Source organism: Trachemys scripta, chromosome 12, assembly GCF_013100865.1.
Source record: "Trachemys scripta elegans isolate TJP31775 chromosome 12, CAS_Tse_1.0, whole genome shotgun sequence".
NCBI lineage: Eukaryota > Metazoa > Chordata > Testudines > Emydidae > Trachemys > Trachemys scripta.
Genome location: NC_048309.1, coordinates 17,380,835 through 17,404,480, shown reverse-complemented (window position 1 = coordinate 17,404,480; position 23,646 = coordinate 17,380,835). Strand labels below are relative to the sequence as shown.

Genomic DNA, 23,646 nt, shown 5'->3' with positions numbered 1-23,646 from the left:
CCAATTCATTCCTGGTGCAGCTGTAACCCTCCCAAGAATTAGTTCAAGATGACAGAAATCTTGTCAGAACAGATGATTTTGAGAGACTTCCATCATTGGGACCAAAATTCTGTTGACACTAAATCCAGACCCTGACTTAAACCCAATCTAGATATGAACGCTGATTCCTCGGCTTATCACCAGTAAATAAGCTGTGCTAGATGATACACTGTGGCTACCATATCAAGCAGTCAGCTGGAGAGATACTGGATGACTTCAGCGAGTGGTGATGGGATATATGAAGGGTGTCACCTTTCAGCTGTCAGTTTGCATGTGGCCCAATTTAATCATGACTGAAAGTTGCAAAAATCAGATGGCTGGTCTGAAATGAGCCTATTGGTCTGACTCCAGCTCCTAGTGAACATGCATCCACATTACAGCTGGCCTTTCTTATCTTATTAAAGACCATGAAAACTGTCTTAATTTTTTGCCCCTGGTGTTGAGGGTTAAGGCAGTTGGGTGGGACAGAGCATGGAGGGAGCACGCACTGCTGTTGTCTGTGCTGTACCTGTCTGGTAAATGAACAGAGGACTTGGTTTTCCAGTTATTTTATTCTTGCACCTTTCACCAGCAATACATTCACTTTATACACTAAAGCAACAGCCTGAAAGGCTAGATAGATAGAGAGATACATAATTATCTCTAAAAGATGCCCAGTTTACCCCTTCTAGCCTTATTTTATGCTTGAAGAACTAAAGTTGAACAAAAATTAACAGCCCTGATGGCCATCAATTATTCACCGCACTGCCTTCGAGTTTTTTTCAAATGGTTATTGCATTTGTTTCAGAGTTTTGGTACATGTGCTTAAGAAGTGAGAGTCTTATGCAATATTTCATTCTGCAAAGGTAGCATTTGTTTCATGTATCCAATATCTGCCTAAAGGTTTTGGTTCTGCAGACCTCCTGACTTAGTATCACCTCCCCCATCCTATGATCTGATTCAAATATGCATGCTGTTATGTGTAGCCAAAGCTAATTTGCAATGTGAACTTGTGATAGAAAACAGCCAGTGTAATAGTACACATGTTTCATTCTGGTCTGACATGACCGAATTCCCCAAGCTCTGATGTAAACAGCAGACTAGAATGCACATTCTGCACAGCTCATTCCAGGATCACACAGAATAGGGAAGCTCACCAAGGTTTCTAATCCAAACACTGATAGCTCTGTGACCTTGCAAGTACTGAGTCAAACGAAGCTTTCCAATAAGGTCTGGAATGTCTGCCACGATAGTCGTGTTTATCCGGAGTTCCTGTCATCGACTGCCACATCATAAACTAGGATGATGAAAAGCAGCCGAGGAAAAAAAAGACAGAGTAGCTGATGCTGCACAGAAAATTTTGAGAAACTTTCCATTAAAAAATAATTCTGCTTCCTTCACCAAGATTTTCTGTATTTTTTTCCTAAGGATTTTGTTGTGTGTTGTTGTTTAAGAGTTGATATTTCCACCTGTGGATCTAAAAGCATTCTACAAATATTACATTTCATGCAATGGCCCCAAAGTAGGAAAGTATTGTTTCCCCTGCTTTACAGAGGCACACGACAGTACACAGTGGATGAGGTCATAATTATCAAAAAGTAACCAACAATTTTGGATCAAGGCTATAGAATTGGAGTCTGTGTCTAAGCAGAATGGGGTTTTTTAAGTTTGCTATGAGGCATCAGCAGTTCTTAAAGAAAAGTGGAAACAAAGTGTACATTGCATGCTTTCTCTACTGTGGGTTTCTAATATCTACTGCCACCTGTATAAGGGCAGTCAAATTATGTAACATATTATAATATGACATTATATAATGCCTGCGTGCGTGAGTGTGGGTAAAAACAGCTCAGCTCTGCAGACATCTCACATATGCCAGCACTGGTGCTGGAACATTTTTAATAGTGGGGGTGCTGAAAGCCAGCCCCGTTACCGCTGTCCACCCCCGCCCCAGAGCTGAGGCCAGCAGCCAGACCCCAGGCGCACCGGCTGGCAGCTGGGACCCTAGGAGCGTGGGTCAGTAGCAAAGCCCCGGGCGCATGGGGTGGCAACCAAGACCTTGGGTGCGGGGTGGCAACCGAGACCTTGGGTGCGGGGTGGCAGCCGGGAGCCCAGGGGTGCTGCAGCACCCTCTGCACCCCTAGTTCCCATGCTTACGTATACCAGCAAAGAACCCGTATCATTAGAATACTCTAATTTTTAACTGTTCTTGTGGTTCTGCTTTGTCCCCAACCATCCTGATGGGTGGCTCCTCTCTCCCCTACCCAACTGTTCACTTAACGGTGGTTCTGTTTGTCTCACCCTCTCTCTTTTGTTTCTTATTAAACCTGTCTCCTCTTTTTTATTTTTAATCTGATTGCACAGGAATTTTCACAAAACATCAAGCTGCCATAAAACAAGAATTTAATCTGCAATGAAGATTTGGAGTGATGTGGGCTAGTGTTCTGAACGCAGGCCTGGGAGCTAGGAACTCCATTTTAATGAAAAATGCTAAAGTAGCACAGAAGGATCCCTCTGTTAGAATGTGATGCAGAATTGATTAGCGAGCACAGACCTCCCAGCCTCCAATGGTTAGAAACACTCTTTAAAAAGTTAAAACTCTCTCACTGGTCTTCAGGGATATTCCTTCTCTTACTGGTTTTGGCCTGAGGTTAGAAATTCACTTTCATTTATGCTATGGCTGGACAGTATGCTGAAGCTGTTTTCCCTGCTATTATTGGCAGGTACCTTGGCATTCAGATATGACAAGGCACATTATCAATGATTCTTGTATTCCAAGATAACAACCCACATTGTAATTTGTATTGTACTAATTTGTATTTATCACGCAGTAAAGTATTGTATTATAATAATTAGAGCTAGGATTTCCAAAGCAGCCTGAGGAATTTAGGCACCTAACTCCAATTAAATTTCAGTGGGATTTTGGTGTCCATCTCCCTTAAAATCCTTTGAAATTCCTAGTGAAAACCAGGATCACTTAACATTTATAGGGCTTAGGTACAAAAGGGGTCTCAGACTGACCTCAGTTCATGCTGGTAGAATTAGGTAGTTACAGCTGCAAATGAGGCCAACTGTACCCACAAAACAGTGCCTGCAAAATGGGAGGACACTTCTATAGGTCAGGCTCCTAATCTCCAAAGTGCTTTAGAAAGGTTAACTGGCAACACCTCTGCCAATGAGTTATTGTTCTCATTCTGAAGATAGGGAAACAGGCTGAGTAGTCAAATAACTTGTCTGAGGCTACAGAGGAAGTCGGTGTCAGAAACGTTTCACTCAAGGATTCCTGGCTCCCCGTCCTGTGTTTAGGCTCCATAGACCTTACCTCTCTTACAGAACAGTTCCACAGACAATCATGTTTTTCATTCAGTTCCAGAAAGATAAAAGCGACACAAACATTTGCACAGATTTGTCAGCATTCCTAGTCTGCGAAGCCCAAACAGTCCCAAAAATGTTCTCCCTGAATTGTTTTATTTCAATGCACTGCCCAGAAACATTTAGGTTGACTCCTTGTGAGGATGAGTTTGTAGCACCGCCTGGCAAAAGGCTGTTTTTTTCCACCTTGCAGACTCTATTTACAAATAAAACTTAAAGTAAAGACAATGTTTCAAAGTGCTTCAGTGCATAAAAGAAACTGATAATTTGATTCCTGTAAATATGATGCCTGGGGCATTAAAATGCCCAGGGGTAAATTAAGAAGTAGATGCTTCCAGTCACTTGATTCTCTTGTCATTAAAGTTGGCCATTAAAAGCCACTGTCACATAGAGGAAAACTTTAAGAAACTAGAACAGCTTCTCTCTCCCTCTGACACATTCATAGTCATGCAAACATGTACGCACACATCCATGTATGCGCACATACACACACACACACGTGTTCACACACACAGTGTCTCTCCTGTGTGAGTCACTCAGTGCTGTTAGAAGATATGCCATTCACTTACTCTCTCTCTGTTCCCTTTCCTTGATTATAGCATCCAGCCATTTCTGTTTGTCCTCTGGAGTCTTGGCCATGCAAACAAACCATTTGTTTTTGGCAGTGTTGTGTATCTTCCAGCCATTAGTCACCGTGTAGCCGTTGCTGTGATAATCTGCTGCAAAAACACAATGCACAGCCCAGACAGTGAATGGAAGGCCTGGCCCTTTAATGAAAACAATTTAATTTGGATGCTTTGGCCACAATTTCCACATTGAAATGCCCTGAATTTCACAGGTGCTGGACACTTGCAATTCTTATGGAAGTCAATGGAAGCTGGGGGTGCTTAGCTCCTCTGACAATCTAATACTCATGCAGCTACCTATCTTTAGTGCGCCAAGTTTGAAAACTTGGGTTCTTGTACATTATGGGCCTGAAACTGCGACTGCTCAACAATCAGAAATTCCACTGGTGGCAATGGGAGTTCCATGTCTGAGCAGCAGTCCCCTCAGTCAGCAAGAGTCTGGGCCAGTCTCATTCCCAAGAGCCATGTTAACAGGGGAAGTCTGCAGTGGGCTCACCGACGGCTTGAGTTCCAGTGAAATTATACTGATATATTTCTATTCTGTATTGGACAAATCCCGTAGTGCAAAGTCCTGCCGAGGAAAGTGAAAAGTGTCAAAGTACAGCCCTAGAGACTGAAATTCTCTCATCACCCCTGCACAAGTGACACATGGCAGGCAGTGGCAGTGCACATCTGGAAGTGACACGCACTCCCTCACACATGGACACACCGTGTTTTCCCAAGAGATCACCTCTAGTTCAAACAGGGATTCATTCAGGGCACTCCTTATGGCCTGTGTTATATAGGAGGGCTGACGACCTGATCACAGTGGTCCCTTCTGGCCTTGAAAGCTATGAATCTATGAACCATCCCCTGGTTTCTCCGCTATAACCCAGAAATCTATGAACCACCCCCTGGTTTCTCTGCTATAACCCAGACCTACAGCAACCTCTTCTAGTGTGAATCCCTCCCTTTCAGTCTCCATGCTCCATGTCCATGGCCTCAGCCCCAAAAGGGACCTAATTAATGATGCTTTATAGCTGGGCCTCATCACACTAGAAGCTTTCAAATGAAAATCCTTTAAAGAAAATATCTGGATCTAAAATGTTGAGTGAAAAAGAATCTGCTCTTTGTCAAGTTTCTCCATTCTGAGCCTCCTGGGAATTCACTAGCTCCTCCACAACTTACATTGGGAGGATTTTTGCATTAAGAACATAGGGACTCTTGCATTGTCCCCTTAGCCTGCCCCTGGCCTCAAGGACAGAATACAAACCCCATGACCCAGTGCAACAGCAATAGGTGGCAACTGAAGATCTGAACTGAAATGCACTAGTTCTCTTCTATCAAAGCCAGATTCCAGTGTCAGTAGGTCACAAGGACAGTAATATCTAATCATATTTCATTCATGGCAGCAAATCCTTTATAAATGGCTTGATTCTCAGGATAACGGTTGGCAATATTTCAAATGACAAAGGTATATAATACTTTTTGCTGCTCACATAGGGCCTGAGCCGAAGTCCCAGGGAAGGACCCAAACTGCAACCAGATGCAGTACTTTTGTACTTTGCGGTTTACCAAGGGAGGATATGGACCTGCTCTGTCCTTAGAGGGAGAAAACTGATTCCTTACCTGTCCCATCTTCCACATTCTCCACTTCCATGACCTCGGTGTTTATTCGGCCCCTGAAGATATAGAGTGATCCGTTGATTGACTTGGTACGTTTAGATGCCTTTTTCCCAGCAACTCTGCAATTAGGAATCAGAAATGCAGTTAATAGCTGTCCTTTATCTTTGCCCAGAGGAAGAGACTGGCGTTTGTAAATGTGATGGCTTTCTTTTAAAATAATTTGTAGTAATCCTGTTTTCAATTTATTTTATTAGGAGCTAGGAAAGTAACTATTGACAAGGCAGTAAAAATAATATATGAAATGTAATGAAAACCTGGGGCTGATGGATTTATATTGTTACAATTCTACATGTGAATAAACAAGTGTAGCTGATAACAAATATCTTGTTTTAAATCTAATGAACACTAGAAACAACAGTTCCACTCCGTTTGAGATATATTAAGACTAAAAAAAACCACCATGCCAACTACATCCACATTATTCCAATTTTGCTTTTCATGGGGATCTGACCACTAAACATATTAATTCAATTATTCTATTGCACAACATGTCAATGATAACCATGCCATGTTGTCAGTGTAGCAAACAGAGCTGTTCAACAGCTGCATTTTGCAAGGTTTAATGAGCATTTTGACCTCTCTGAGTTTTGCTTTGTTGTGGGTTTGAACCAACCAGAAATGTCAGCACAGATTTCTGTAGACACAGCTGAATTCCGCATGGTTTTTGATGAAACCTCATGATTTTGATGTCAAATGTTAAATTTGGCCTCTGTTTGGTTGACAGTTTTTGGAAACGTTCAGAACCTCCATTTCGAGTTCCTAGTTGGCAGTGAAACACATAGAGGCTAGTGTTACATGGTGTGCTGTAAGCATTTGGAAAGTCTCTGCATATTACATTCATACCAACATTGTTTGGCATAACAGCCCCATTGATGCAACCTTTGCGTCAGGGTTTGTACCCTTATCATTCAATTGACAGAAGAGTCTCTGTTATGGGAGGCCTCCAGGAAAGGCCTTCTCACTGTTATGTTCTGCGCCTTTCTGCATAGACGATGTTTAAAATGATCCAGCTGACACCTGCTGTGCTTTAATTGGCTCTAATATTTAAAAACAACCCCACTATAGGAACCACCCCAAAACTGGCCAAATGAGCGTTGTTTAAGATGGCAGGTGTTCAAACTCTGTGACGTTAAGGGGCAGCCGTCGTGACTTGCCAGGAGTCCAAGGGACATAAATCATGTTGCGATAAAAAGAGCTAGTCAGAGAATTTCTGTTGAAATGAAAAACAGGTGTCAGAGGTGGGGGGAGTAGAGAATCAAAAAACTTTTTTGTGAACATTATATTTTGTTTTCCAACTAGCACTGGTGATAAATACAACTTGGTGATGACCAGATATTTACATGCAATCAGATTGACAAGGGTTAAAATCTTAGAGTCATTAGATCATTTCCTCAAGAGAACTGAGTTGATTTAAAAGAGAAGCTCTTCAGACAGCTCTGATGAAGACCTTTGGATGGACAGCCAATTTCCTCAAAGGAGGCATATTGTTCCTGACATCAGGACGCAATTTGAACAGCAATAGAAGCTGCTTCTAACATAACAAAACAATACTCAGCCCTCAAAATCTGTGTCATCAGTTTGTCAGACTTTGCTAGGCCTCTGTAAAAGATCAAACAGCAAACCTGCACTTCAAAATCTGGGTCCGGACTCTGATCCCAAACCCATTTTACAGTGTAACTCCACTGAGCTCAACAAATCTACTTCTGATTTACACCAGAGTGAGATACCATATTTTCCATAGAATCATAGAATACCAGGGTTGGAAGGGACCTCAGGAGGTCATCTAGTCCAACCCCCTGCTCAAAGCAGGACCAATCCCCAGACAGATTTTTGTCCCAGATCCCCCTCAAGGATTGAACTCACAACCCTGGGTTTAGCAGGTCAATGCTCAAACCACTGAGTTATCCCTCCCCCCAAAACAGAGCAGCAGCATTTTGTCTTATTGTTGACATTTTACTGAAAGCTGTGGGCCTGATTCTGATCTCAGTTACACTGGAGTAAATCAGGAGTAGTGCCAGTGGAGTTAGACCAGTTAAAATCAGCATAAGTGAGATCAGAATCAGGTGATTAGGCTTTAAGCCAGGCACCACTGTAGACAGTGTTAACTTTCAAAAAATCTGCATCCCATTAACGTGTCAGTTGTTTTTCATGCAGCTGGCTGACAGACAATGCTATCACATGTGCATAGACTTTCATTTCCACTCAGGACCAAATTATAAATAGCAGCTAGACAAGGAAAATATCCAAAATTAAAGTAGCCTTTTAGTCCCTAAATATATCTTTCATATGATGCAATGCCCGAAGGCTTCTTTGAATACTCTGCTTTTTAATGGAAATCATATTCTGGAGATTTGGACAGTCCATGTTACGTTATTGAAGAAAGAGAAATAACACTGATCCTTGGGGGGAACGCAAAGCGTTAGAGCAGCCTGGTCCGATCCCAAGCCAGAGTACAGAGTAGCTCAGTAATGTCTGCTGTGCAAAAACACAGACACTTGCTTAAAAGGCAGTGGAACATTTTGTTTCCTAAAACTTAGTGTTCCAGGAAAAGTGCATAAGGGGAGGGGTTGTACCAACCTAAACTACAAAGAGAACCAGAGAGCGAGAAAGCTCTTAGACAGGCCGAAACTGAGCAGTAAAAGGTCAGATTCAACATTTTGAGTGTGAGGCTTCCTTCAGGAATGATTTGTAAAGGGGGGAAAGGAGCACATTTAGCAGAGAGGAGAGGAAATTGGTGAGGGTTATGAGAGGGGATATAATAGGAAGCAAGGAACGAAAAATGAAGGGAAAAGTAGGGAAAGGGGAAGGTGTGGGGATGAGATTTGAGCCATGAAGGAAGAAATAAAAGTTGAAAGGAGAATTAAGTCAATAAAATATGGAATAATTGCTGTAGTAGCTATGTCTGTGAAGAGCCTTGCATACTATCAATGCTACATTAGTAATAATAGTTAATACTAATAGGGCTATAAGGTGGCAAGAGGGGAGAGTTAGTGTTACCAGGACAAGAAGGGGAAATAATGCATACAGTTCTGTGGCTGGGAGCCTGGAAACCCTGGGATCCCAGACCCTGGGGCAGTCCTCATAGGGGTGCTGCCCCACAGCCATAGGCCATGGAAGCCCTGGGGTCCCTAAATCTGAGGCCCATGTTCCCCAACAACCCACCAGGCAGGGTTCCATGGACACGAAGCCTATGTTTGAGCGGAAATTCATCAAAACCGACACATTTCTAGAGAATATTTCAGTTTCAATGAATCTGCATTTTCCGTCAAAAAACCCTGTTCCATCAGAAATTTCCTGACCAGTTACTCCTGTGGCCTGTCTTCGCCTTCCATTCTCTCTGGACTCCTCTTGTCTCCTCTGCCCTCTCCTGATTTCACATCTTCTTTCACCTAACCCTCTTATGCTTGGAACAACCTGCCAATGAATAGTGGCAAACTGCCCTTCTTCACAGCATTCCTGAAGACTCACCTGCTCTGGGAAACTTTTCAGCTGTAAGGGCCACACCTTACTCTGTTTCTTCTGTGCTGTATCAACTCATGTCTTTAGACTGTACATTTTTCAGGGCGGGGACTCTGTTACTGGTCTGCACACTTATCCTGGTGTACAGCACATTCTATGTCCACCAGACTGAATGAACAACAGTAGTAAAAGCAGATGAAAGGAATAGATAATAAACCTGTGACTCCGTCCTAGAGGCTGATGGGAGATAGCGTAGATGGTCAGCTGTTGCTGTTTTTCCCCTGGTGGAAGATGTACATTTAAGAATTGTCCCATGATAAGCCTATTAATGCCTCTGGGGCTCACCTGGATTTCCGCTTGCAGTAGACCAGAAGATTATCGAACAGAAAAAATGTTCTCTCCTGGATGTTTCCTGCTGAGATTTTCAACAAAGTCCCTTGGAGCAGAAGTTGTGTGCAGATATCAGTCAGATTGGACCCCTAGAGCAGAGAGAGACAATTTTATTTATTTTACCTTTTCTTTTCCGAGGGTTCAAACATTGTTACTACTAATCTATGCATTTGCTTATCACATCTGTTACAACTAGAGCTGGGCAACATTTTTCAGACAGTTTATTGCCCAAAAAATGCAGTTTCGGGTTGACTGAAACTATTTGTGAATCAGAGTCAGATTTGGCGAATAGCTTTGGCAAAGAAAGAAAGAACGAAAGAAGGGAGAGTAACGCATACAGCTCTGTGATATTTGGTTTTGCCACTGAACTGAAAAATCAATTATTTACTCAGCTCTAATCACAACTACTGAATGGTGAACTTATCAGAAGTGAGATGGTAAATCTCCTCTTTCTTAATTTTGGAATGTGACTATATGTACTGTCCTCTCCCTGGACATGTCCTTAGTGAAAATCCTATATACCATAAGATTTCCCTGTTCAAATCAATGATCCTTTCTTCATAAGAAATCGCTTCGAGTCTCAAGAATGTTGTATTGCCACTTGTGTACTCTCTCTAGAACATGAGTCAGACTCTGTGCCCAGCATTGCAAATAATACAAGTTGTAGCCTTAAGAATGGGCAATGGAGCCTCCCTGATATTGCAGCTTTGTCATGTTCTCTGTTAACCATCTTTTTAGCAGATGAACATACCAGAGATCCATCTCCTCGGTCCTGCTGTCAGTAACATAGACAGCTGCTCTCCTTCCTCAAGTTCTCAATAAACATGTCCAAGTTAGAAACAAACCCATGAAAATCATTAGGTTGTGTCTTCTATGGGCCAGATCATGCTCTGCGACAGTCCACGTGTACAAAAAGCAATTGCAAAGCTGGCTGAGATAGCTGCTCAAGGATTCCCCAGCACAGGGGAGTCCCTAGGAGACACAGGGCCGCTGTAGCTGGTTCCTGGCCATCCTCTCCTTGTACCATTGTACAGAGTATAGCTGGAGTATGATTGTACTTGGTTGATTCCCAGCTGGTGAAACAGACCCTTGTGGGCCACTGCATTTGGGCACAAATTAAGTGGTAGGAATGTTCTAAGTTGCACTGGGGGCTGAACCAGTTCCAGCCAACTCCATGATTAGCGGGTATAACCCCCTCTTCTTCCCCCTAAGCCTGCACCAAGTGCAGTTTGGTCACTCCCTAGGGTCTAGCCCTATGTTCCTATGTTTAGCATTATTTCACAGGCACCAATAGGTTTGGAAGTATTTTATTTTTATCAGTAAGATGTCGGTAAACATTGATTTCACCATACACACCCAAACTGATGAAAAATATTTCTATAGATAATTGAAATTCACAGATAAGCAAAGTAAGAAAAATGCTGCTTGAGAATTTATTAGTTTGATTTAAGGTTATTTACTTGGTATATTCTGACATGTGATGTTGGCAATTTGTGTTTTAACAGTTGTAAATCTTTAACTTTTTTGAATCTCAATGCCTACTGTCATGAAATGTCTGACCCTCCCATTGTGTAACCCTGCCCCCCATAATTTCCTGCAACTGTGAATATTTAAAATGATAAAAATAGAAGAAAATGCTTAAAAATAAACATTGACATTATCTGTCAAAAATATGAAAAACCCACTGAATTCTGCTAAGCTTAGGTGTAGGGATTCAATTGACTCTGTATTAACAAGTATCCATTTACTACAAACACACTGAGGCATTGGTAGCACTTAACATTCATTTCTGTAACACTTATTGACTGACTAACACTTTTTGCATTTGTAATTTAGTTAGGAAGAATAACTTCTTAGTGTAGCTGTGACTTCTTTAGTCTGGTCAGCAGGGCAGAATAGGAAGTATATTATATAATTTGACCTGCTGATTTGAGTCTTACTGGAAAAGAGAACTAACTTTGGATTATAAAACGTATATCAGCTAAACTGCTTAATTTGCAAAGAATTTATTAACACCGTTTTCACAAATCCCTGCAACAATGCTGTTAAGCAACTTTTAGACCCACTGAGTGAGACCGCAGATAGCTCTAGGCACAAAGGATGAAATTTACCCCTGTGCAGATGGTCTTCTCCAGAATGTTTTAAATGGGAATTAGATGGCATACGGGGTGAAGTGCCCCCATGATGATTTTTATAAGGTCTCAATCTGCTATGTGATGCTATCAAACTATTTGAGAGACATCACTGAATAGAGTTCAGACTTTCTAAATGCAGTGCAGCCTTGGTTGTTCTAGAGGTGTGAGCTGTTCTTGGATTCACTGGTTTCCAAACCAGCTCTTTCCAATTGTGCTGCATTTTTCAAGCTTAGTAAAGGAAGCAGCTACTATTCAAAGGCTGCTGTGTATGCGAGTCAACATGCGTGTGCGTGCAGGTGTTATACATCTGTGTCTCTGTATATTTGTTTTTAACATTTAACAAGAATTAACTGGTTACAATATTTCCATTTCCTGTCCTAACATGCTTTATTTTCTTAAACATCATATGGGACATGCTCAGACATGCCCAGAAATGAGGCGCTCTTTATTTTATTTTGAAGATAAACTGTTGACAAAGCGAAGTGGCCAACTGGACCAGACAGTAGAGATCTCCGAGTTCCAGAATGTGTGACCCCCTAATCCCTATGTACTGTTGTACAAATAGCTGAATAAATGCTCTGGTCCACTTGGAACCCTAGGCTAACGGGGGATGAGCATCCCTGCTCCCATATCAGTCAATGGGGCAGATGCAGGCATTGATGTCTTTTAATTTGTGCAAGGGAACTGAAAGTGATGGAGAAGGTCAGAAAAAAGCAATGACCACAGTGAAATTACCAATAAGTGGCCTGTCTGTTACTGGGGTTTTGATGCAGGAATCACTGGCTGAAGTTCTATGGCCTGTGTTATGCAGAAAGTCAGACTAGATGATCATAACGGTCCCTTCTGGCCTTAAAATCTATTAATTTTTCTACTTATATTGGGCCCACCACTGAAAGAGTTTGATGCATTTCCTATCTGGTGCTGACACGTTTGCTCCTTGCTCATACCAATTAGCGAGTCTTTTGGTTGTAAGGAACATAGTAGGAATGATTTCTATGATGTTGACACGGATGGGGAAGGATTTCTTGCCTTTCTGAGTGGGACTGGGCTGCAGGTAAAATAGGTTACACCAAGTGGAACTGCAAATTAGAGCCAATTATAAAATGATTGATCTGCCTTAGCATTAACACATCTCTTACGATTTTTGCTGTTCTTTTAAGATGGGAATTTTGCTTCTCTGCACATATCAGATTTGGGGAATCCAGGGTATCAGCATGTAGTGATTACACAGGGAACACAGTCTATCTGGGGTGTCCCTAACTGATTACTATCGAATATCTTCCATTGCTGTTTGCAGTGTTGTTGCAGCCACATTGGTGCTAGGATATTAGAGAGACAAGGTGGGTCCAATAAAAGATATTACCTCAACCACTTCATCTCTCCCCTACAGAACTGTCAGTATATAGTAAATTGAAACAGTGTATAAACTGGTTCTGTGCTAAACAAAAAGCCCCATGTAAAGGATTCTCCTTTTATAGCATTCTCTCTCAGCTCCCCTTTTTTTAACAAATCCACAGAATTCTGAAAGGAATTCACCACGAATCAAGTGGAGAAAACAGCCTATTTGATGATGTTCTAATGCATAAATTATACTGCCCATGATTTAGCACAGGTTGAGAGCCCTTCTCACTGGGAATAAACTGTGAAATGTAACTCAAGACATGGTTCTGAACTGCAAATGGTATCTGAGTCCCTATCACTTCTAGGGATGGCTACGTTGCTCAAACGTGACATCATTTTGTGAGACCCTGGCAGTGTGGAAGCCCAGGGTAAGGGACTACAAACCAGTTTCTAACTTGCTTAAATGTACATCAGAAGAAATGACATGGTCAATATGATCTCTTTCTACAATATGTGAAGGTACCACAACCTTCAAACCACCGGTAGGAGCCTCAGACATGTATTTCATAGCTTATTGCTAGTGAAAAATACTTCTGAACTTTCAAACTGATGGGCTGAGTGACCTAGATAGCATTCCTGTAAAACAGGGAAGATAAACAGATCTCAAACTGTTCTCCTCCCCACAATGTTGCTGTGGATTATTTAAACCCTAAGAAAACATGCGCAGTTTGGATCTTGTTTTACATATGACATCATGGACACTCGCAGAGTCACCACTGAGGCTTCAGAGTTCAAGACATGCCTCTTGCCTAACTGACCCCCAAATCACATCAATGCTGTAAAGGTTTCAACTGCTTCTGGGAGTCTTGCTGTACTAAACTTTATCTGGCTTTGTTTGCTGAGCTTGCTATCCAAAAACCACACAGCTGGATATCTGTGTTGCTCTCATGTCTTCAGCTGGATGCCAAGAACATCCTTCAGGGGGAAAATGAGCAAGGTTTAAAACAAACAAACAAAAAAGCAGTCCTGGAGCACACCCAAAAGTCCGAACACGAGGAAGTTTACATGACCTCTGGAAAGATGTCATCAGAGAAGGAATCCTTAGCTGGCAGCACTCAGCCTGGATATTTTAAATGTCAGGCACATGAAACTCCTGACGCCAATCTCTCCATGAAGCCGTTTCACACCACTAACTCCCTATGGTGGAGTAAAAATGAACTGTACATCTCCCTTGGGATTGCAGCACTGCTAATCCCATGGCCTCCGCTAAAGACATCAAATTACAAAACTGACAAACTTTTTTGCATTAAATCTACTGCCAGAATCTACCACTGGATGGCTCCTTTCCAGACTGCCTTTTCTCCCAAATTCTCATTCTCTCTCTCTCTCAATCTTTCTTTCTCCGTTCTCTTCCCCAGCATCAACTAATAAATACTTCACTAGAATCCCTTCCCTGAGTTACCTAACAGCAGCAAATATAGACATAGCAGCCCTAGCTCATCGTTGTTTTGGGGGGAGAGGGCAGAGGAGACAGAAAATTTTTATTAACACGGGTAGGTTAACTTTGAAAGCTCCTGGGAAAAGTCAAGACTTGTAGGAAGAGGAATTTAGAACATCTTTGATTTCATCCTCTAGATTTCCATGTTCCTCAAATAAGATCTACCAATTTCAAATTTAAATCCCTTGCAATTTCCTTCTTTCATGCTACCATGTAGGCACAGCTCACACTCCCATAAAAAAACCACTGAATTCTCAATTCATCAAAGTGCCACCCACTCCTTTAAGTGCATTTATATACCACAGAAGACATACAGAGATCCCTGTATACAATGTGAATCATTGCGCTCCAGTTCTTTGTGTTATGCAGTGTAATTAACTGCCTACGGGGGGTTTAGCAGCCCCACTGATCTGCCACCATACCTCCCATCCTTCAATGTGGGACTGCAGCTGCTCAAGGGCTTCCAGCTTCTCCATCTGCCTCTTGGTTTCATTGATATTGGTGCAGACAGTCTTCATCGCCTGCAATGCATTCTGGACCGCTTGGTGATCGGGATGCCTAGAAGGTGTCCTCTTAGCTAGTTCCTAAAAAAGGAAAATTGTAAACATGTGAACAGTCACTAGCAAGGGATTCGTGTGCAATTGCGTAAGGAAAGCACTCAGGAGCTTGTTCAATTAAACAAAATTGTATGTGTGTTGCTGTAGATGCTGGTCTAGGAAAGGCTGTTGGTCAGTGCAGGGGTACTGTTATATTGCTATGTTGCTAAATAAGTGCAGGCTGATAAATATGTTGTCAAGGCTGATTCCCCACTCTGGCACTTTGAGTGCAGAAGGTGAGGGCTCGCAAGGATTCTAAAAAGTAATACTGGCCACTCCAGGCTTATATTAAACTCCCAAGGTTACAGTTTTTCTCTGACCTTGGATAGGTAGATGCTGCCACCACCCAAGTGCAGAACCCCTTTGAGAGCCCAGGAAGGCGTACTTGGGAATTCCTCCTGTGGGGTACCCTCAAGCCCTTTCACCCCCCCTACGGGAAAGAGCTGAGAAAGAAAACAAAGAAAATCAGCTGTTGCCACCAGCTAATTAAACAACATGTGCACAAACCTCTTAGGACACAAAATCCAATCCTGTTCATAAAAAAGGTAAATTTTATTAAAAACAACAAGAAAGAAAATATATTTGAAAACTCAGGCTATTGCTAGATTTAAAAAACCCACTTACAAGAATTAAGCATCAAGAATAACCTGCTTGAGGTCCAGCTTAAAGGTTACAAATGAAACAAAAGCATTTGGGGTTACCACAGAGGAGTCCACGAGCCATAAAGAAATAAAAAGAAATAAACCGAATTGTGTCTTTCTAGACATTTCCTGATCTACTTACATATCTGGGGGTTTCAAGTGAGTAGTTTCTAGGTAGGATTCAGATAAATTTTCATACTTGGCCCCAAGCTTCTTACAGCATAGTTTTAGCCCTGTCTCTGCTTCTTCCCGAGAACAACAACAGACAGACAAAAGGGGAGTCTTGTTTTAATTTTAAAAAGTTCTAGCCTTCCCATTGGCTCTTTTGGCCAGGTGCCCACTCACTTCCTTTTACCTACGCATTGCAGTGACTTTTAACCTTTACAGGTAAAGCAAGTAGAGAACAGCTACTAAGAGGGATTTTATAGCTAACTGGCTGGCTGGATCCATAAAAGGGAGCTCTCCCCCCCCCCATCCCTTCATTTATCACATATGTCAAAAGAGGAAAGACATACAAAGCGTGTTGTGCTGTGTCACGGGTTTGGTGCTAACAAGAACCACGCTCAATTGCATTAAATAATTACATAAAAAATAAATTATTTCCTGCTGCACATATGCAAATAGATATGTTCTAACGACAGTCCTTTCTATGGGCTTAATCCTGTTCCCACTGAAGTCAGTGGTGCACCTTCTGTGGTGTAAGATAAGGACCTACAGTCCAAATCTTCAAAACAGCTCAGCCCTCAGCAGCCTATAGAAGCTGCATTCTTTTGAAAAGCTAGCCCTGTACGTGTCGCTAACAGGGGTATCCCCATGTGCAATACTCTAAATAACAATGATAGTAACACTTCGGAAATCCTGGGTTGAAAGGCATTGTACAAGAACACAGCTTTAATTAATTTTTCCAACATTTCTGGGTGGCAGGTGCTCATTATACCATAGGGGAATTCAGGGCACCGAAAATTAAGTGACTTGACCGATGGTCACAGAGCCAGCCAGTGGCACAACCAAAAAGTCCTGACTCTCACAACATTGCTATAACCCCTAGATAATCCCTGATGAGCCAAAGGCCTTAGTGGCCCCCGGACAAGCACACAGTGATCACAGACAGGTCCCAGAAAGGAAAATGCTACCAAACAATCTAGCGTGGGAAGGGAAGAGGCCCAGATAAAAGCAAGAGCTCAGCAGTTCTTCTCTGGATGAAGTGTAGTCGATGGACGTGTGTTGTCTGGACTTATTAACATAAATATGAACAAACTGTCACCTGTGAAGGATTCCTAAGAGACTCCAATTCACATGGTTCAGATCAGAATAGCCCAACTAGCCACTGTCTGCTGGGGCAGAGCCATGGGAACGCTTTGGAACCTGACGATAATCACCAACGATGAGGGTTTGGCAAAGAATGTAACCACCATCAACTCATAATTCATCATTTTTCAGACCAATATTATTGTATTGCCAGCCTCAATTGGATAAAAGAGCCATTAAAAAAACCTTAGTGAGATTCACGGTTTCCTCTTGATACATAATATGGTGTTTAAGAGCCACATTTTTAGCCCAGCTGGAATATTTCACGTTCTCTCAATATTCTTTTTCTTTTCAACATGACGTTGGCTGTTTTTAAGTTCTGTGACTGAATGGCAAACTGCTGCTGAGCTGCCTCATTCCACATTTCCAGAAAGGGAGCTGGAGTGAGCTTATGTGCAGCAGGGCGGGCTGCAAACAGAGCTAAGAACTGTCACTTCAGGACTACAACACCCAGACTGATAGTCTTCCCTGGGTTCAATTCCCTGCTTCTTCACAGATTTCTTGTCTGACCTAGGGCAAGTCACGTAAGGTACGTCTACACTGCAAAAAACACAGCAGTGAGTCTCAGAGCCCAGGTCAACTGACTCGGGCTCACAGAGCTCATGCTGTTGGGCTAAAAACAGTAATGTTGATGTTCCCTTCCAGGCTCTGGGAGCTGGGTCTCAGAGCCCTGGCACCAGCCCAAGCAGGAGCCTCTACACTGCTTTTTTTAGCCCTGTAGCAAAAGCCCCAGGAGGGCTGGTTGGTTTGTCTGTTGGGGTTTTTTCTGTGCCTAAGATCCCCATTTTACAGATGGGGAAAACAGCACTCTACTCCACAGGGCTGTTGTGAGGAAAAATGTATTAAAGAGTATGAGGCATATGGATACACGGTAGAGGGGACCAGAGAGAATATGGAAGTTCATGAGTCAACATTTGGAGATGTTTAAAAGATTTGGACAACTGCGCATGAAAGAAAAGAATAAAAGAAGGGGCATAATGTCAAGATTAAAAAAAAGATTCTCAAAAACTGTTTAAGGATTTAATAACAATATTATAAAGAAGGAGGCTGGGATTCGGGAAGGCTGGCTTCCCATTTCTGTCTTTGCCCCAAATTACTTAAGCCATGTGCCCCGTTTTCCCCTGCTGCAAAATGAAGATAATAGTATCTACCTTACATGGGGTGCTGAGAGGCTTAATGCATTGATTTCTGTGAAACTGTTTAAGAGCCAATGCTATACAAGTGCGAAAGTACTGTCATTACTTATTTACTAACTAATCAGTTTTGTGTAACCTTTTCAAATGAAATCCACATCTTGAGGCTAAGCTACTGCTCTCAGGAGAATCATGATGCATTGGTATTGCATTTTCTGGGCTCTCTCTCACTCTCACATGTTGGGTGCTGTATAATGAGACTGTTCACCTTCGTACAGTAGAAGGTAAATTTACAGGGCTATACAGATTTGCAATAATAATTAACCATCAAATTCAAAACCGATAGTTTTAAAGAACAAAGTCCAAAATTTCATTCCCTTGGATTATTTTTTTCAGTTTATCAAACCCTGTATTGCCCTTTTACCAGAGCCCCTTTTTGCATCATGTATGGAACGAGCTATTTTGGGAACTTGCACTTAGCTACAAATTTTCCTTCCTGAAAATTATAAGTGGTGATTGATAATGGCTGTTGTCAGGTGGGTGATGGAGCAGAAGCGTATTGTGCTGACAACCAGGAGTCCCATTAGGGGAGCAGAGTTAATTATCCTAGGCTCTAGGGTGATTTCCAGACTGGGTAACATATGCAACAGGGAAACGAGCTGGGTCCCCAGCTTTCACCCTGCCCTATAACTGTCAATCAAAAATCACAGAAGGAGATCCCATGGGAGGGCTGTTCTTACTCCCTATGGGCTCCGGGTAAGGCAGGAGATGAGTGTTCAAAAAGAAAGGAGAGGATAATATGGGCATACATTACAGTCATCTGTCTCAGCCTCACATATTCAAAGGGGCACATGACATTTTTGCTGCATGACTCCCATTAAAATCAATAAAGGGTTTTCTGCAGCTCTAAGTCACAGGTGCTGCTTTGGAAATGTATATGTATATATTAGTGCTATAGCTAGCCCTTCCGAAATACCATTGAGAGGTGGAGAAAATGGCCCTCCACTCCCACCACACTAAACAGAAACAGGAATTCATCTTCTTCCAATAGAACGCCTGTCTGGGCGCTAGATCAATCTCCACAGCCATATGGGTAAAAAGGAATGGCTTGCCACAGACTGACAGAAAGGCAACTCCCGCTCAAGCTTGGCCCAGAGCTGAAGAGCCTCATAAGCCTGTGCTCTGAGATACCTCTCCCCTGGAAGGGCAGTGCCCAGGACTTCTGAAAAGCAGCGAGGTGCTTCTTTATTTTAGCAACAGATTTATGAATGCGTGAAGTAAACGCTGAGAGTGTTTGCCAGCATGTTGAAAAGCACTCAAGAGACAGTGACCAGATGTCTGACCACGGGTAGGACTGTCCTACCCTCCATATATGTTTTGCCTGGCCTAAGTCAGGATTGCCAAATGCCCTGTGTATTATCATTTATGCACTACAGGCCTTGCATTGGGAAAGTAAGGCTGCTGCTTGCAATAAGCATGCAGCCACATAGGAGACCTTAAACAAATTCACAAAATACACTAACTTTCCCCCAAACATGCCTTCATTGGGGAACTGAAAAGCCTGAGCTTTTCCAACAGCCACCGTTGTCTGAATAACAAATTTTGGGTTTCTGTCTTCCATTTGAAAAGTAATTATCATTTCAAATCCATTCTTTTAATTTAAATTAAGAAAAGATCCCCTCCCCTCTTTGAGGGAATTGAGATGACAGAGGGGACTGTCTCCCTTGGGTCCGTCAGGACAGGCCCTCTCTGACACTCCTCCATTGTACTCCAACATCACTTTCACAGTTGCACAGCTCTACAGACATGCCACCCATAGCAGCCCACCATGTTCTGACTACATGGCAGTGGAGACAGAAGTGTGCTTTAAAACTCAGTGAGGAAATGATGATGGGCCACTCCATGCATTTACTGAACTGTAAGTGTGCGCTAGTACATGCAACAAATGTTAGATATCTAAATAAACAAAGCAATGAATTTTGCTTGTGGTGCATGGGTATAATCTCATTCCTCCACACACCATGCTTGAAAACCACCTCTCCAAAAGAGTTAAGGTCTGATCAGTAATCTGTTTAACAACTTCCATGAATTCAATGCAAGCAGGACTGGATCCCAATGTAACTGAAATCAAACCTACTTTGCTGCACACATGCACCACTTCATTTGGAAATGGCAATCTGTGTGCTTATTTTTGGAAGAAACAACATAAAAGCGCCATGTCAACAGGTGCATCTGCAGCTTCTGTATTTGGATTCTAAAAGCTTATTTGTGCTTGTGATTTCCATGCAAACATATCAGAGCTAAAGTAGGGTTGCCAGGAGTCTGGCAAAAGGCCATTAAAAATCCAGTTGGAGGCACAGCGGGGCTAAAGCAGGCTCCCTGCAGCTCCCAGAAGCAGTGGCATGTCCCCCCTCTGGCTCCCATACTCTGCACGCTGCCCCCGTCCCGGGCACCGGCTCTGTAGCTCCCATTGGCCAGGAACTGCATAGGAGCCAGAGGTTGGGTATGCCACTGCTTCCGGGAGCTGCTTGAGGTAAGTGCCGCCTGGAACCTGCACCCCTGACCCCCTCTCCTGCGCCCCAAACCCCTGCCCAAGCCCTGATCCCCCTCCTGCCCTCCAAATCCCTTGATCCCAGCCCGGCACACCCTCCTGCACCCCAAACCCTTCATCCCCAGCCCCACCCCAGAGAGAGCTTGCACCCCCAGCCAGAGCCCTCACCCCGTGCACCCCAGCCCCCTGCCCCAGCCTTGATCTCCCTCCTGCCCTCCGAACCCCTCGGTCTCAGCCCGGAGCACCCTCCTACCCCCAAACCCCTCATCCCCGGTCTCACACCAGAGCCTGTAACCCCAGCCAGAGCCCTCACACCCCCCGCATCCCAACCTCCTGCCCCAGCCCAGAGCCCCCTCATGCACTCTGAACCCCTCAGCTCCAGCCCAAAGCCCCCTCCTGCACCCCAAATCACTCATCCCCGGCCCCACACCAGAGCCCATACCCCCAGCCGGAGCCCTCACCCCCGCCCCCCCCCACACACACACACCACAACCCCCTGACCCAGCCCGGTGAAAACGAGCGAGTGAGTGAGGGTGGGGAGAGCAAGCAACGGGGGGGGGGATGGAGTGAGATGGGGCGGGGCCTCAGAGAATGGGTGGGGCAGGGGTCGGGGCAAGGGTGTTCAGGTTTTGTGCAAGTAGAAAGTTGGCAACCCTAAGCCTAAGAAATGTGCACACAGGAAAAGCCCATGCTGCCCAACACACATTTTCTTTTGAACTGTACATTCTTTCCATGAAATTGTACTCTCTGAATATTTTTCAGATGCTCAGTGCAGCATTTTGCCACAGAAAAAAGAGAGCTCTATGCCCGACAAGCAGAGATGCCAATCATAGATCATGCAACACAGCAAAAGGATTTCCAACCCAAGTCAAGTATTTCAGTCATGAATGCAGGTCACATAGCGCAAAGCTAAAAGATTTGCAAACATCTGATAGAATCCAAGTGTAAAAACGGAATCACTTGGGATGAAAAACATAACATCACGGAGCAGAAAAAAAGTATGTGCTGCTAATTGTGCATGCCCCATAAACTTAAAACTAAAACAGGGTGGAGAGGATTCAGTGTAATGTGCGTTTTAAAGGAAGGTACAAACACCAAAGGGAAGAACAATGCAGATTATTTAGACAGAGGAAGTAAGAGGTTTTTCAAATACAAACCCAGCTGTAACACTTCCGAGCACAAAGGATGTTATTCGATTAAACTGTTCTTTTTTTTTTTTTTTTTTTTTTTAAAAAGACTCTGCCAGCCTTTTCCCCACCACCCTCAAAATGATACTCTCTAGTTGTATACTGTAAACCGATAGCCGAGCGCATACTTTGCAATTGAAAATTACAAGCATCCACATAAAAATACTTCCAGGCTTCCTCCTCCATACGTTCTAGAACACACAAATTTATGACCATACACTACATTTTCCACACTGGAATGTTCACACTGCACATTCATTGCAGATGCAAATCGTGGCCTGCCGGGGTGCCTAGATTTGCACAACAAACTAGTGCACATGTAAAATATAGCTTTAGGTGGGAATCCTGTGGGCTACATATTGAAAAGGTTAGGGCAACAGATAAAGATAACAAAGACACCAGATTTCCTATTCTAATCTACTTGGAAAGGATCATTAATAAATAGTTCAGCTCCAAACTGTATTTCTGAAACAAAACCTAATATGAATAGAAATGATTCCATGATTTTAATGTTTGTGTGATTCTGTATTATTTTCCTTAAAGTAACTGGAATAATAATAATAATATTGCACTCTGTCAACTTGAAATTTAGTCCTTTTTTTTTAAAGTTAAAAATCACTTCAGGTTGTATTTCTGTCCCTGAGTCTGCCTGCTAATTTGTGTGATTTTATAATCCTACTTTTAAATGTATTTTCCCCCCTTCTGCTCTGTGAAAGACTCTCATAAACGGTGGGAGAAACGATACCACTGATTATACACAAATGCTGTAAAATCCACAAAGTGAACAATCATTAACCATGAGAAGTAATTTTTCTCTTTTTCATTGATAGGAATCTTAGCTATCACTTGTGAAAATAGCAGATAAAAATTATTTCATGCATAGGTGGGATTCTTAAATTGAAGCGGCATCCCTGCACAGCAGTATATCATTCATTTATGAACACGTTTTTAAAATTTCAATTCATTCTGGACAGGGGAATTAATTTAAACATTTGATGCAATGTTATGAACCCAAATACAACCCCATTGTTTCTCCGAAGTGGGAAAGTTAGATGGTAACACATTAAATGCTGGCTAATTAGAGGTGTCCTGTCTTTTAAACAACTCTGAGGGGAATAGAGGGGAAGTTAGCAGTTTTCCATCCCACTCTATATCTGCATGATTGGCCTCATTATTCTCTATTTCAAAATTCAGGCACCATATTCATTAGGGTTTACATATGCCTCATTGTTCTGCTTTATCTTTCAAATGGATTCTGAATCTGGCAGCTCAGCTTTTGCCTCCAGGTCCTTCTTTCCCTCTCAGGACCTAGGACTCTCCCATCACATGAGGCAACACATAATAACTACCTTGGATTTTCTGTATAGTGATGCATATTATGGGGAAAAAATAGACTGGAACTTGAGTGTAAATGTCTGGCTGGGTACTTAGTAACTCCTAAGCTGAATATGCATAAAACAGGAAACATTCATAACCTCTGTGAAATGCCTTTGGAGATCAGATGATTCCAGGGGTGTGGTTATCATGGGCTATTCATTCCTGATATGGTATGAAGTAGGGGAGAGGGGGGTGAATGCCTCTAATCCCACCCCCTAAGGCTGTGATTTCCTCATGGTCACTACTTCCCCAGGTTCTCTTTTCATTGATATAAATGCACTTTCTTAGGGGGGAATGGCTATTTTTGTGCTGGGATTAGCTAGCACAAGAGCTGCTTCTACTCCTAAGGAGT

General features: G+C 42.8%; 1 protein-coding gene across 3 annotated transcripts in view; it reads right to left on the bottom strand.

Moving 5' to 3' along the window:
- The window catches only part of PREX1 (phosphatidylinositol-3,4,5-trisphosphate dependent Rac exchange factor 1), a 220,400-nt gene that overhangs the window by 81,773 nt on the left and 114,981 nt on the right, over positions 1–23,646 (bottom strand). For 2 of the 3 annotated variants that reach the window (XM_034786896.1, XM_034786895.1), the window contains exons 6-9: positions 14,924–15,085; positions 9,483–9,616; positions 5,622–5,737; positions 3,957–4,106 (exon numbers count right to left, since the gene is read on the bottom strand). In XM_034786896.1, coding sequence (XP_034642787.1) covers positions 3,957–4,106; positions 5,622–5,737; positions 9,483–9,616; positions 14,924–15,085 — 562 coding nt within the window. The remainder of the gene's footprint in view (positions 1–3,956; positions 4,107–5,621; positions 5,738–9,482; positions 9,617–14,923; positions 15,086–23,646) is intronic. The other variant, XM_034786897.1, reaches the window with a different exon arrangement.